The sequence below is a fragment of the Canis lupus genome, chromosome 13 (assembly GCF_011100685.1).
Source record: "Canis lupus familiaris isolate Mischka breed German Shepherd chromosome 13, alternate assembly UU_Cfam_GSD_1.0, whole genome shotgun sequence".
Lineage (NCBI taxonomy): Eukaryota > Metazoa > Chordata > Mammalia > Carnivora > Canidae > Canis > Canis lupus.
This window is the reverse complement of record NC_049234.1, coordinates 38,552,999-38,567,909: the sequence shown is the minus strand read 5'-3', so window position 1 is coordinate 38,567,909 and position 14,911 is coordinate 38,552,999. Positions and strand designations below refer to the sequence as shown.

The 14,911-nt window shown below is 56.7% G+C and overlaps 1 protein-coding gene across 5 annotated transcripts in view; it reads right to left on the bottom strand.

The window, feature by feature from the left end:
* The window catches only part of ADCK5 (aarF domain containing kinase 5), a 16,897-nt gene extending 1,986 nt beyond the window's left edge, over nt 1-14,911 (bottom strand). For 2 of the 5 annotated variants that reach the window (XM_038555837.1, XM_038555838.1), the window contains exons 1-6: nt 14,814-14,911; nt 5,762-5,868; nt 4,891-5,040; nt 551-626; nt 228-428; nt 6-146 (exon numbers count right to left, since the gene is read on the bottom strand). In XM_038555837.1, the coding sequence (XP_038411765.1) occupies nt 6-146; nt 228-428; nt 551-626; nt 4,891-5,040; nt 5,762-5,868; nt 14,814-14,825 (687 nt within the window). In that variant the 5' untranslated portion in view covers nt 14,826-14,911. Of the gene's footprint in view, nt 1-5; nt 147-227; nt 429-550; nt 627-4,890; nt 5,041-5,761; nt 5,869-14,813 lie in introns of those variants that run through there. The other 3 variants (XM_038555840.1, XM_038555841.1, XM_038555839.1) reach the window with 3 other exon arrangements.

Sequence of the window (14,911 nt, the reverse complement as noted above, 5' to 3'; positions counted from 1 at the left end):
CATACCTTCACGGCCACCGCGGTGCCGTCGTGCAGCCTGGCGCGGTGCACCTGGGCCAGGCTCGCGGCAGCGATGGGCTGGTAGTCGAACTCCAGGAAGAGCTTGTGGGGCGGGGCCTGGAAGTCTTCGAGGAACAGCTCATCCACCTGCAGGAGAGGGTTCTGGAAGCAGTGGGGGGGCAGGGCGCTGCCAGGAACCCCAGCTCCCAACCCAAGCACAGGACCCACCTCCTGGAAGCCCCGTGTGAGGGCTCTGTCCTCCAGCACACGCAGGGTCCTTATATACTCCGGGGGCAGCAGGTGGTTGAAGGAGCACAGCCCCTGGCCCAGCTTCACGTAGAGGCCCCCATTTCTGATGGCCCCGGCCACCAGGGCGTCAGCTGCCCGCTGGTGACACGCTGACATCACCTCCAGGTACCCCGGGCTGTTCTGACCACAGGCACAGGGCAGGGATGGGGGATGGGGACAGGCGGGCGCTGCCCAGGGCCCCCGACACCCTCCCGCTGCCCCACCCCCCCGCAGTGCCCCGGGGCTAGGGTGCAGGGACAAACCTCCTCCACCCCTCGCAGGATGACATTCGCACACCACCAGTAGTCCAGGGAGATCTGCAGGCCTATCCTCAGCGACCTGTTGGCAGAGGCTGCCCTCAGCCACCCCGGGCCAGGCCATGGTGCCGAGGGGCCATGCACGGGGGCGGCCGGGCTCAGGGTGGCCCGGCGGGCTGCTCTAGCTCCTGCTCTTGCCTGGCGCTGGCAGCGGGGCAGTCCCAGCTCCCGGTCTACACAGCAGGCGGCCCTGTGTCTGAACACACACCACCAGGCACCCGGGACGGAGGGCTGGGCCCTGCCAACCAGGCTGCCATCAGCAGCCCCCGTGCCAGAGGAGCCCCATGCACCAGGCTGTGGCCAGGCCGCCCCGAGGCCGGAGAGCAGAGGGGTGGCCCCCAGCACCCCAGCTGCAGGCCCTTGGGCGCCTGCGCCTCGAGGAGGCCACTGGGGGAGCCAGACCTCCAGCTTCCTGCCGGGTGTTGCGTAGGTTTGCCCGCAAACCCCCCCACCCCCGCCAGGCACGTGTGGCCCCCCGTGGTGACGAGGTCAGCCTGCCGCACACCTGCCAAGCCACGCTCCACAGGCAGCCTCTGCCCACTCAGCCCCTCCTAACACGGGTGCCCTGAGCTCCCCGGGGGTGTGGAGGGGATAGTGCCCCCCCACCCCCATCCCGGGTAATTCAGCCCAAGAGGCAATAGGGGCCTGCGGAGGGGCGGCAGCAGTACTGCGTTCGGTGATGGTCAGGACTAAACTGCAGATGAGGGGAGCCAGGGTTCCCCAAGTTGGAGAAAGTTGTAGGAAGGGAGTAAAGAAGAACGACCTCTGTCAGCAAGTGTGTGAGTGCGAGGTGTGGGGTGTGTGGCCAGACACGGCCGCAGGCCCACGCACCCCCTCAGCCTAGTCTGCGCAGGGCCCGCAGGTGCACCCGGGGCAGTGAGCACCCCAACACCCCGTCGTGGTCAAGACCCTTCTCCACCCCAAGGAACCAGGCTTCCTGGAGGATGGCTGCGTCCAGGCGTAGGAAAGAACAAGATGAGCCCTGGCACATCTCCTAGTACAAAATGGAATAAAATGCTCCAGAAACGGGAGACACGGTGAAAGGACTCGGGGGGCGGGAGTTAAAGATGTGATGGCAAAACGTGGTTCACTGCAGTGCTTCCAACTCCGTGGCTGTAAATTCTGTATGAGAAAATGGAGAGAAAAGGATCTACACTCGAAACTAACACTACAGTGTATGTGAACTACTGGAATTTAAATAAAAACTTGGGAAAGCAAAGGATCACAGAAGTCCAGTTGAAGGAGCTCCCACTAGCCAATCCTAGACCGCCAGCAACAAAAAAATACCCGATGTCAACAGAGAGGAACTAACAGAATCAAGTGAAAAATCCACAAGTCCAGCCTGATTCAAATAAGTGGGGAGAAGAGACACATTTCCAGACTGGAACGCGGCCAGCTAGTGTGGCCAGGAGCAAACCACACACAAACCCAACTGAGGGGCTCCAGAAGAGGTCGAGGTCAGCGGAATTCTCCTTTACAAAGTTAGATGGTAAATATTTTGGGCTTCGTGAGCCACACGGTCCCTGCTGTCACTGTGACAGCAGCTGCAGGCATCACGGACACTGCATGGAGCACGGGTCCCAGAAAGCTACGCGTATGAAACAGGCAGCGGCACGTCTGGCCATTGCTTGCTGCCCCCTGATGTACATCACTGGCCTACAGCCTCCCGGGTTGTCAAGGTCACCGGGTCATGGAGGGCGACCACCCAGCAAGGAAGGCCTGGCCTTTGCCCCAGCTCCTGGCAGGTGGCCTCTGGGACCCTGGGGATTTCCTGAATGATGGGCCCAGATCACCAGAAAGACTGGCCAGGGGACTAGGGACCTGGGGCTTGGCCCAGAGATGAGCCCAGCCGCGGAGGGAGGCCAACGGCCCCGTCCCTCCTGTAAGGAGGCGCCCCTGGGGCCGTGCACAAGCAGCTCACCAAGGGCGGCAGGAGCGGGGCTGTGCAGGGTCTCTGAGGACGGGGAAACCGACTGTGGAGCCCTGGCGGGGCTCACCCTGCGCATCTCGTCCTTGGCCTCACTGACTGGTTGTATTTCTACTACGGTAACACCCGGTCCAGGGCTCAGCACGGGCCTGAGCTCTGCAGTTCATCCTAGGGAACCGTCAAAACGGACAGCCCTGGGCACGTAACGTTTGACCTCCAGTTTAGCTGTAAGGCCCAAGGAGACACGGAGACTGTTCTAGAGTGCAAGACATTGGAGATGGGCCTGTCATAGGATCCCTGTGCTGAGAAGGGTTCCTGCTGGGGGGCCTGGTGACAGGGGACTGCATGTAGGTAGGGGCTCATGATGCACTGGTGTCTTTGTTTTTCTAGGATTTTATTATTTATTCATGAGAGACACAGAGAGAGGCAGAGACACAGGCAGAGGGAGAAGCAGGCTCCCTGTGGATACCCGATGCGGGACTCAATCCTGGAACCCCAGGATCACGCCCTGAGCCCAAGGCAGAGGCTCAGCTGCTAAGCCCCCCAGGATCCCTGCACCAGTGTCCTGACTGTGCTTATGGAGAATGTCTTTGTCTAGGAACAAACTTGTAGGGACAATGGGGCCTCATGACAACTTATCTGTAGAGGGTTCAAGAAGAAAAATGTTGGGGCACCCGGGTGGCTCAGTGGTTAAACATCTGTCTTGGCTTAGGTGGTACCTCAGGGTCCTGGGATCGAGCCCAGTCAGGCTCTTGCTCAGCGGGGACCCTGCCTCTCCCCGGGCCTGCCGCTCTGCTTACTTGTGCTCTCTTTCTGCCAAATGAAAAAGTCTTTATTTATTTATTTTTTTTTAATTTATTTATGATAGGCACACAGTGAGAGAGAGAGAGGCAGAGACACAGGCAGAGGGAGAAGCAGGCTCCATGCACCGGGAGCCCGATGTGGGATTCGATCCCGGGTCTCCAGGATCGCGCCCTGAGCCAAAGGCAGGCGCCAAACCGCTGCGCCACCCAGGGATCCCTGAAAAAGTCTTTAAAAACAAAAAGAAACGGTCAAAAAAAAAAACAGCCCACAAGTTTCTGAAAAGGGAAAATTAAACAAGGGGTGGGGATGAGAAAGGAAGGCCTCGACGCAGACTGCCCATCGCTCTCCTCGGAGCCTTGACACGCGTCTGATCTCTGCTCTCCTCAAGCAGCATCCCCCCCGGGGGACGGGCAAGTCCTGCTCCCCACCTGCCACCGTCCTGGGATCCTGCATGCATGCAGCCCCTGGCTCTGGAGGCCCTGTGACCACCGTGTGCCCGTCCTGCCCAGCCGTCGCGGCTAGGCCCATGGCTGACAACAGGCTGGGAAAAGCAGAGTCTAGCCATGCCCCTCCGCCCCAGCTCAGCCTGAGGGCTCGCTGCAGAAATACAGGTTCCCAGGAGCAGAGAAGGCAGTGCCACGCCTGCCACGGGGGCGCCTGCCACGGGGGCGCCTGCCACGGGGGCGCCTGCCACGGTGCCTGACGCAGGTCCCTCGTGCCACACCGCCTACAGGAAGCCAGGCTCTGCCCTCATCAACCTCGGGCTGAGAGCTGGACAACCGCGCAGGAGAGCGCTCATGGCCCAGGGCCTGCCCGCGAGGGCAACTGGGTGCCCGAGGCCAGCCCGCCACAGGGGCAGCGGGGTGCGCGGTGGCCCCACGTCCCACTGCAACGTGATGGCCTGGTGTGTCCTCCCAGCAGGAAGCGGTCAAGCACTCACAGTCCAGACACCTATGGCCTCTGTTAGCACCGGTCTGAGGTGCCCGGCCTGAGCAGTCCCTCCCCGAGGTCAGCCTGGGCCTCCTCCCCAGATGGCCACGAGCTACCCCCTCCAGCCCCACCGTGGGTTTGGGTGGACTGAGGTCTCCCCCAAAGCCAAGAACTGGCTCTTGGCCATAGGGATTTCAGGATCTGACCAACAGCAGGGAGGTCTGTCCCAGGGGCCCCAACAGGAAGATCCCCCCCAAGGACGCTGTGCTGGAAGATGGGGGAGTACGAATAGTGCCTCCCGTGGAAGGCACCCTTGATGTTACTGACCACACGCTACCCATCTCCCGTGAGGTCCAGTGGGGGCAGAGGAGGGTGTCCTCCCCCCTCCCCCAAAGCCCTCCGGATGCCAACTCTCCTTGGGGGTCAGGGTAAGGAGGCGGCAGCGGCCCACCAGTGGGCGGAAGCCTGACGCAGGCGCCACTCTCCTCCTCCAGCTGGCCACGGCTGTCTGACGGGTAAGAGGCCACGTCTAGTGCTCAAGGCTTGGGGCAGTGGAATGTCTGGAGGGCAGCTTGGAAGTTTCCAGCCAAACCCTGCAGCCCCTCCCAGCCCCAGCCCCTTCTACCTGCTGAAGCGCCCCACGCCGTCCACTACAAGCCTCATCTTCCTCTTCTCCTGAGGCTCTGCTGTGAGATAGCGGGCTCCAAGAAGCAGGGGGACCCCCATCGCCGTGGCGGAGAGCACCTTCCTCCAGAGGGGCTTGGGTCGGAGGGGCCTGGACAGAGACCGAGGTGTGTGGTCCGGCTACTGGCCACTGCCCGCTGTCCACTGCCCGCCGGGCCTGGGCTCTGCAGGCCTCTGCTCCCCACAGCGCGAGGGGCACCCACGGCCAGAGCCTGGCCCACCCCAGGGAGCTGTAGCAGCCAACACCGGTGCCAGAGGCCCATGAGGGCACTGCGCCTGAGCCCCGTGGACGCCCTGGGCACCAGGCTCCACGGGAAGCAGCTCCCAGGCAAAGCTGGGGTCCTCACAGAATCAGGGGCTCCTATGCCGTGCAGAGTTAAAGCCACTGTCCACCGTGAGGATGGCCCCCCGGGTGGCAAAGTGCCGGGTGGCAGAGCTGGGCAAGACGCGCAGGGGACGGGTGCTACAGTGACAGCCCTGCAGGAGCCCAGCCATCACACGTCTGCCCCGAGGTCACTGAAGAGCACTGCACATTCAGACTGCTCACTCCACGGCCGCCGGGCCTGAGCGTGGCCTCCTGACACGTCCACCTCGCCCCCACCCCACGTCCAGGACTCTCCCCGGAGCACACAGCTCAGGCCGCTGCTGTCAGTGAGCCCTGCACCAGAATTCGGGGCCCCATGGGGGCACCGCCCCAAGGAGCAGGTGCATCTGTCTGCAGGGGGCGGGTCGCAAAGGCCAGCCTCGGGCCCCATGACACAGGTCTTCCATCCCTGCCTGGCAGGGAGCACCTGGGGCTGGGGAGAACTCACCACCTCGTGGGCAGGACCCTGAGGCTTCTCCTGGGGAAGGCAGCGGGCGGCAGCCAGGGGTCCAGTGTGCTCCGCAGCAGGGCGGAGTGGAAGCAGCAGAGCCGTGACTGCAAGGGGGCAGACAGCAGGGGTCACACGGCCCGATCGGGGGGCAGGCTCTAGGCCCTGGATCCACGCGCGGCGTCCAAGCACGTCAGCCCTTCTAGGGCCCGTGCGTGGGGCCAGGCTCCCGCGCCGGACTCAGGAAGGCGAGGACAACCCCACTTCTGGAGGGCAGGCTGAGATCCGAGAACGACGCCGTGGGCACCGGGAGCCGCTACCTCGATGCGCTGTAACCCTGCCTGCAACGCTCTCCTGGCCCTGAGACCTATCGCTGTCTATTTTTGTGCTGCTCAGCCCACTGACCAGCAGCCTCAGGAAGTCATTCTGAATTTCCAAAGGAACGATCAATAAATGCTTGATGACACGATCAGAAAGATGTCGGGATCTCAGGCGGAAGACCACCTGCTAGGGCCCCAGAGGCGGAGACCGGAGGAGGCAGGGAGGGCCAGGGAGAAAACGTGGCCAGCCGGACAGCAGCACCAGGGGGCCACGGCACGTGTTGGCTGACTCCAGTGACCACGGGGACACATGACTCTCCTGTACTTACTGACAACCTTGGTCTCCCAATGCCAGCTGATTGATTAGGTCTTAGGAGTTCCTCAAGCACAAATTTGCCAACCACAAATTCCCTTTTTAGGGAAAAAAAGGTTGTGCATACTAAGTCATGACCCACGGCACAGATGTTCCCATTATCATCATGAACCCTGGACCAAATGAAGGACCGACTTTCCAATCATTTTCTGGCCAAAGCACACAGCCCAAAAGACGGTTTCAAGGACTGCAAAACAACACGAAAGTCAAAGGAAAAGCTCCATGACCTCTTGTCCCGGGGAACGCAGGCTGACAGCTCGGCAAGGCCACGTGCAGCGGGCACAGATCCTCAAGGAAACCCCACGGAGGCAAGAAAGGCAGCTGCCGGCAGACAGGTGAGCCCCTGGGCCTGAAGAGCCCCTGGCTTCCCGTGCAGGAGAGCAGGCCAGCACTCACCCCCTCCCACCCACAGCCCGCCAGCAGCACCCACGGCATTTCTGGAGTGGGGAGAAGCCCCTGTGCTGGGAAACATCCCGTACGCTCATAGGTGGGGGGCGTTGTGCCCAAGCAGAGTGGGCAGCAGGCAAGCTGGAGCCAGGCGGGGAATCCCAAGGGCCCTGGGGCTGCCTGCGGGGAGTGGGCAATGTGCTGGCAAGGGCAGCCCAGGAGGAGGGGGCTGGGTGATAGAGCCAAGCGGATTCCAGGCAGGTGTGAGGACCTGGCAAGATGGCCCATGGCTGGTGCCTGAGACCCGGGGAGGGCGGCGATGCCGTCACACCCCAGCTGCCCGAAACTCTGGCCAGGGAGGGCTGTGCTGGGATTCTGGTCGTCTCGAAAACTCAGGCCCACTGAACAAGAACTGACAACCACTGGCACCTGCTGGCCACCGGAGCTCAGCTCTCATGATCAGTGAGCCCGAGCACGTCCAACCAGGGGATCCAGGGTGGGGGCTTCCTCTAAACAGCAAGGCCTCCTCAGAAAGTCGTTAGAATCCATGAGTTGGGAACACTGGCTGGGCACAGCCACCTATCAGTTCTGCTTCTATCAACATTTGCAATTTGTTTACTTATTTATTTGAGAAAGAGAAAGCGAGGGAGCAGAGGGAGACAAGCTGACTCTCCACTGAGTGGGGAGCCCAACATGGGGCTCAATCCCACAACCCTGAGATCATGACCTGAGCCGAAGCCAAGATAATGGACACTTAACCAACTGAGCCATGTAGGTGCCCCAATATTTGCAATTTTTTATAACAAGAAGTTAAATGATATTCAGAGAAAAAAGTGGGAAGACAGTCATAGGCTGGGAGGCTGCACAGACACGATGCCCTGGCGCTGCTCGGGCAGAGGGAAAGCACCTGGAAGCACTCCTGCACAGCGAGCAGGGCGGGAACGACAGCCAGCCAGGAGTCCCCTCTCACGCTCCTCCGCGCCAGGGACAAGGTTCTCCTTTAGGGGATGCTCCTTGAAACGTTTAGAGATTGTGTCAAAATGTCTACAACTTACTTTCAAATAGTCCAATGACAACAAAATACATGGTTTCAAACAGAAACAGAAGCAACAGGACAGGACATTAATAATGGGTGGGTCTAGGCAGTGGGCACCTGGGCAGTTGACTGGGACCGTTACGTCAGCTTGACCCCGTATTTAAATATTCTCAGGATCACAGCCACACACGTCTGCTGTGCTACTGCAGGTCCCTGCCCGGAAGGTGGTGTTGCTTTATTATTCTACTGTTTCCTTTACAAACATACGGTTAACTGCAATCACGAAGGAAGCTTTGTATGGTTATAGAACCGACTGAACTATGAATCCCTTACTTCACATAGTCTAATACAAATACTTTTATCGGAGATCCCTGGGTGGCTCGGCGGTTTGGCGCCTGCCTTTGGCCAGAGCCTTTGGCCCAGATCCTGGAGACCTGGGATCGAGTCCCGCGTCAGGCTCCTGGCATGGAGCCTGCTTCTCCCTCTGCCTGTGTCTCTGTCTCTCTCTCTCTATGTCTGTCATGAATGAATAAATAAAATATTAAAAAAAACAAAGAAAAACAAATACTTTTATCACCTCCCCCAGTTGCAAATACTTTAGTACACTGTTAATTCTATTTTAACCTTCTTAACTTTTATATTATTGTCACGCATTTTTAAAAATTATTTATTTAATTAATAATGCCCAGCACAGAGCCTGACGGGAGCTCAGTCTCACCAAGCGTCCGTCACTCAACTGACTGAGCCACCCAAGCATCTCTAAAAGTCTGTTTCCTACTTTGTCTCTTATTCTTTCCTTTGCTTGTTTCTTAAATTCCACATATGAGCAACATCACATGGTACCTTTCTCTGACTTATTCTGCTTAGCACTCTCTAGCTCCATACGTGTTGTTGCAAATAGCAAAATTTAATTCCTTTTTATGGCTGAATAATATTCCACTGTATATATACCACTTTGTTATCCATTCGTTAGTCCACGAACACTTGGGCTGCTTCCACAGTTTGACTGTTGTTGATAACGCTGCTGTAAACATAGGGTGCATGCAACTCTCTGAATTAGTGTTTTTGTGTTTTGGGGGTAAATTCCCAGCAGTGCAATTGCTGGGTCGTAGGGTAGCTCTATGTGTAACTTTGGAGGACCCTGCATACTGTTCTCCAGAGCAGCTGCACCAGCTTGCGTCCCCAACAGCACACACGAGGGCTCCTTCTCCACATCCTAGGAAAGTGGCATTCTGAAGGTGAGGCAGCTACGGCAGGGCAGGGGTACTCACCAGAGGTGACTGTGTGCCCAGGACATCTGGCACTGTCTGGAGACACTTAGTTGTCACAACCTGGGGAAAGGGGTGCTCTTGGCACTGAATGGGTGGAGACGAAGGCCACTGCTCAGCACAGACAGTGCCCAGGGCGGCCCCAGAGACTCAGGTAGAGCCAGGGCTGAGAAGGGGCAGACTATGAATGCAGACTTCTGAGCCTGGAATTCGAACAGAGGCTCTGGTAACTATTAGCTGTGCAGTCAGGACAAGCCACTTCCCTCTCTATACCTCAGTTTCACTGTCTACAAAGCAAGGACTACTGTACTATTAATGTAGGGGTCAAGAGGACTGACCTTTGCAAAGCCCTCTTGCACAACTCCCAGCCCACACAGCAGGCCAGGCAGATGGACACACTGAGGGCATGCGGGGGTCAAGGAGCAGCTACTCCATGGCCTTCCTGCTCACCAGCTGCTGGTCTGCATGCCCTTACTCCCCAGCCAACAGCTGTGTCCTCACAAGCCAACTCCACCCAACACAAAGAAGTCCATACTTGCTAGATTAAATTGAACTGTTTATGTTAAAAGATCATTAGCTTCCCACCACTTTTTCCAAAGGAAAAAAAGCATTTAGCCCAGAACACAAAAGAGACTATTTCCAACATGTGTAAAACTCAGAGACGGGATCCCTGGGTGGCTCAGTGGTTTGGCGCCTGCCTTTGGCCCAGGGCACGATCCTGGAGTCCGGGGATCGAGTCCCACATCGGGCTCCTGGCATGGGGCCTGCTTCTCCCTCCTCCTGTGTCTCTGCCTCTCTCTCTCTATCATAAATAATAAATAAATAAATATTAAAAAAAAAAAAACAACAAACTCAGAGACAGGTTATATACAGGATATGAAGAAATGCTTTAGTTGACTGGGGCAGAAGGGCAGGAGCAAGTCAAAGGACAGCAGAGTTTGCTGCAAAGTTGCAGTGGCGTTCGTATGTCCAGAAGCTGCATCGCTGGGGACAAGAAGGGCAACGGCCAAAGCTGATGGACAATGATTATCCTGAGACATTAGCATTCACAAGGAAAGGAAACTTCCAGGAGCTATGCGAGCTAATGAACTGGAAATGCAGAGCAAAAGGCCTCAGGCCCCGAGGACAGAGGCAGGAGCCAAGGCGTGGCTGCCCCCAAGACCGGGGCTCACCTCAGCATCACAAGAGACCCAGGCCCCCCAGATGGAGCAGAGAGAATGCTAACTCTGAGTTATCTTACACTGAAGCATGAGGCGCTGGCTGTACCCCAAGCCTCAGAGGGGGCAAGGCCAGAAAGGTCAGAGCCCCGATTGCGGTCCCCAGTACTGGCTTCTGCTTTCTCAGATGCCACTGCAGCAGTGAGGACTCGATGGCGTCTCATTGCCCAATTCATTTCCCACAGTGAGCGACTCTCCACTCATGCTCCTGTAACAAAGGTCCTAGGCCCCAACGGCCCACGCGGCGCCAGACCCCGACCCAGCAGTCCTCTCTCACCCCCCATCCACCTGTGCGGAGGTCTCCGCCATACAGGAGCATGACTGTTAGTGTAGCCTGGACTGTGCGGGGCCCCCCATCATCTCTGCGCTTCCAGGACCTAGTGCAGTGCCCGTGAGATAAAGCAGGAGCTCCGTGAAGGCCCGCTAAACTGAGATAAACGGTGACTAAGCACAGAACGCACTAGAGCCCACGTGGCCCAGCCTTGGATGCAAGGTGAGCGACACGCAGGAGCGCATGCTCAGGTAAGACCTGGCAGCAGCCCGACCCTGGGCAGGACCCCAAGGATAAGGCGGCATGCTGACAACTCCAGAGACCCGCCAGGGTCCGCAGGTCCATTCACGTCCTGCCTCCTTCCAGTTTGGGATGGCCAGTGCTCCTCAAAATATCTCCATCACCCAAGAGACATCCCTGAAGTCTGAAGAAGTCATGTGACTATAAATATGAGCAGAACTTGTAGCCCGATCTTCCAGGGACAAGTCCAGGGCAATTTCCAATATATCACATATCTCAGATCAAACCCAGAGCACGCCAGCAAACAGGCAAAGAGAGCACTGCGGCTCCCCAGGCCGCTCCCCCACACACCAGTGCCTTCCACCAGCATGACCACATGCCCTGGCTTGCCTGGGACAGCCCGAGCCTATGCTTGTCTCCACACCTACCACTTCAAAGCCTTCCAGTTTGGACCAGATGAAATGGGCCTTCTCTACCCTAGCCTCTCATGCTTTCTTAGAGTGTGTGCACAGCTGCCTGCAGAAACAGAGCGCTCATCTGGAACTCAGCTAACACCCTACAAAGTAGCAAACACACACACACACACACACAAAGGCTCTGAGTAGTGAGACTCAAATAGATATGACAAAGGTCACCACCCTGTCGATGAGACTGAGCACATCAGAGGATGAAAGGTCAGTGCAGGAGACCCAGCCCATAGCACTAGAGAAACTAAAGCAGCACCTGCTGCGTCTCACGATGAGGCCCAGACCAGGAGTAGTACAGAGGTAACAAGAATCAGGGCCGCTTACTGGCAGGCTCAAGCTGCCCTGAGCACTTCAGTAGCACAGAAATCCGAGGCACAGAAACGTTCCCACAGGTAGGAAGTGAGCCTGGGAGGGAATCTGGGCCCAGGGGAGGTGGCCCAGAGGACCATGAATACCCGGCCCTTTTCTTTTCCAAGGGTCTATGACCCTCTTGGCACCATCAGGACTCAGACACTTACTGGACTCTGCTCCCCTTATCACTCTGAGCAGCTCCTCATCAGAAGCTAAAACTTAAAAAAAAAAAAAAAAAAAGCTAAAACTTACCTGCCCGATCCTTAGGTCAGTCGGGAAGATTAAGTGACCCGAATATGTGCAGACACTTTGTAAGCTGTAAAGTGCTGTGCTAAAGCCAATTCAGTATCTATCCGCCTGCCTCTCACACTAACCTTGCCTCACTTCAGTACATAAAACACCCTTGTGTAAGGGATCTGCTCATCGCAAGCCACAAAAATTAACAGAAATGCATCTGCACTTATGTGGAAAACCCAGACTCCACCCAAAAACTAAAACTCATAAAGGAATTCAGTAACATGGAAGGATAGAAAATCAATGCACAGAAATTAATTGCATTTCTCTACACTAACAATGAGGCAGAAGAAAGAGAAATTAAGGAATCGATCCCATTTACAATTGCACCAAAAAATAGGGCAGCCCGGGTGGCTCACTGGTTTAGCGCCACCTTCCACCCAGGGTGTGACCCTGGAGACCCTGGATCGAGTCCCACGTCAGGCTCCCTACATGGAGCCTGCTTCTCCCTCTGCCTGTGTCTCTGCCTCTCTCTTTCCCTCTGTGTCTCTCATGAATAAATTTTTTAAAAATTGCACAAAAAGCCATAAAATACTTAGAAATAAACCTAACCAAAAAGGTAAAGGATCTGTACTCTATAGAACATTCTTGAAAGAAATTGAGGAAGACACAAAGAAACGGAAAAACATTCCATGTTCAGGGATTAGAAGAACAAATATTGTTAAAATATCTCTGCTACCCACAGCAATCTACACGTTCACTGCAATCCCTATCAAAACCCCATCAACATTTTTCACAGAGCTGGAACAAATAATCTAAGGTTTCCTTGGAACCAGAAAAACTCCCAAATAGCCAAAATAACGTTGAAGAAGAAAACCAAAGCTGGTGGCACCACAATGCCTGACTTCAAGCTGTCTTACAAAGCTATGATCAAGACAGTGTGGTAATGGTCCCAAATAGACACGTAGATCAATGGAACAGCATAGAGAACCTAGAAATGGACCCTCAACTTTATGGCCAACTCACCTTTGACACAGTAGGAAAGACTATCCAATGGAACAAAGAGAGTGTCTTCAACAAATGGTGCTGGGAACATTGGGCAGCCACGTGCAGAAGAATGAAACCGGACCATTTCCTTACACCACACACAAAAATAGACTCTAAATGGATGAAAGACCTAAATGTGAGACAGGAATCCATCAAAATCCTAGAGGAGAACACAGGCAGCAACCTCTGCGACCTCGACCGCAGGAACTTCTTACTAGACACGTCTCCAGAGGCAGGGGAAACAAAAGCAATAATGAACTATTGGGGCTTCATCAAGATAGAAAGCTTCAGCCCAGCAAAGGAAGCCGTGGCCAAAACCAAAAGACAAGCTACAGAATGGGGAAGGTATTTGCAAATGTCTTATCAGATTAAGGGCTGCTATCCAAGATCTATAAAGAACTTCTCAAACTTGACACCCAAAAAACAAATGATCCAGTGAAGAAATGGGCAGAAGACACGAACAGACGTTTCTCCAAAGCAGACCTACACGTGGCCAACAGACACATGAACAAATGCATCAGGGAAATACAAATAGAACCACAGCGAGATCCCACCTCACACTGGCCAGAATGGCTAAAATCAGCAAGTCAGGAGACAGCAGGGGTTGGTGAGGATGAGGAGAAAGGGGGGCCCCCTGACCTGCTGGTGGGGATGCAGGCTGGGCAGCTGCTCTGCAGAGCAGTGTGGAGGGTCCAAAAGGGGCTGAATGTAGAGCTACCCTATGGCCCAGAAACGGCCCTACTGGGTACTTATCCACAGGACACAGACACGGTGATTCCAAGGGGCGCCTGCACCCCAACCTTTACAGCAGCAACGTCCACAAGAGTCCAAGTGTGGACAGAGCCCAGATGTCCATCGACAGATGAAGGGTAAAGACGCGACCTATGTATACAATGGAGTGTGACTCAGCCATCAGAAGAGTGAAATCTTACCATTTGCACAGCGTGGATGGAACTAGAGGGTATGATGCCGAGCGACATAAGTCAGTCAGAGAAAGACAATTATGCCTTGACCTCACTCATATGTGGAATTTGAGAAACAAAACAGAGGATCATGGGGGGAGGGAGGGGAAAATACAGTAAGATGAACTCAGAGAGGGAGACAAACCATGAGAGACTCATAACTCTAGGAAACCAACTGAGGGTCACTAGAGGGGAGGCTGGGGGGACGGGGTGAGGGGGTGACGGGCACTAAGGAGGGCACGTGACAGGATGAGCACTGGGCGCTGCGTGCAGCTCGTGAATCACTGACCCCTACCTCTGGAGCTAATGATACGCTATATTTTAATTCAATTAAAATTAAAAGAAAGAAAGAAAGAAATGCACGTGTACTGTCAACACGCAGACTACACGGCTCGGCCTACTAGCCCCGCATGAAACCCCAAGCTGGGAACGCCGGTGCGCCCCTCAGCCCGTCAGCCCCTCAGCCCCTCACCCCCTCGGCCCCTCATCCCCTCGGCCCCTCATCCCCTCAGCCGCTCAGCTCTCCAGCGCGCGAGGAGGAGGAAGGGCTCCGGGCCGCAGTGCGATGCGGGCGGGCGCGGGGCGTCACTGCGGAGCCACGGCCGGTGCGAGGTCCGCGGCACAGGCGGGCCCGGGACACGAGCTGCACCGGCAGGTCCAGGTGCCCCGGGAGGTGCGGGCTGTGGCCGGTGACCGCGGGCTGCGGGGCGCGGGCGGCCGGTCGGTGGGACCCAGCGGCCCCGCACGGTCCAGGCGTTCCTGTCCTGAGGACCGGGACCCTGAGGCCGGCCCGGGAGCGGGCGGCTCGGGGGCCCCGGGGGGCCGGGCGGAGGCTGGCGGGCTGTACCGGGGCCGCGCCGCGCGGGGCGGGGAACTCACCAGCCGCCACATCTTCGCGCCGCTCGGCTCAGCTCGGCTCCCGGCGCCCGGCCCAGCAGCCCTTGCGGGGCGGGGCGCCCGCAATGCGCACGCGCGCC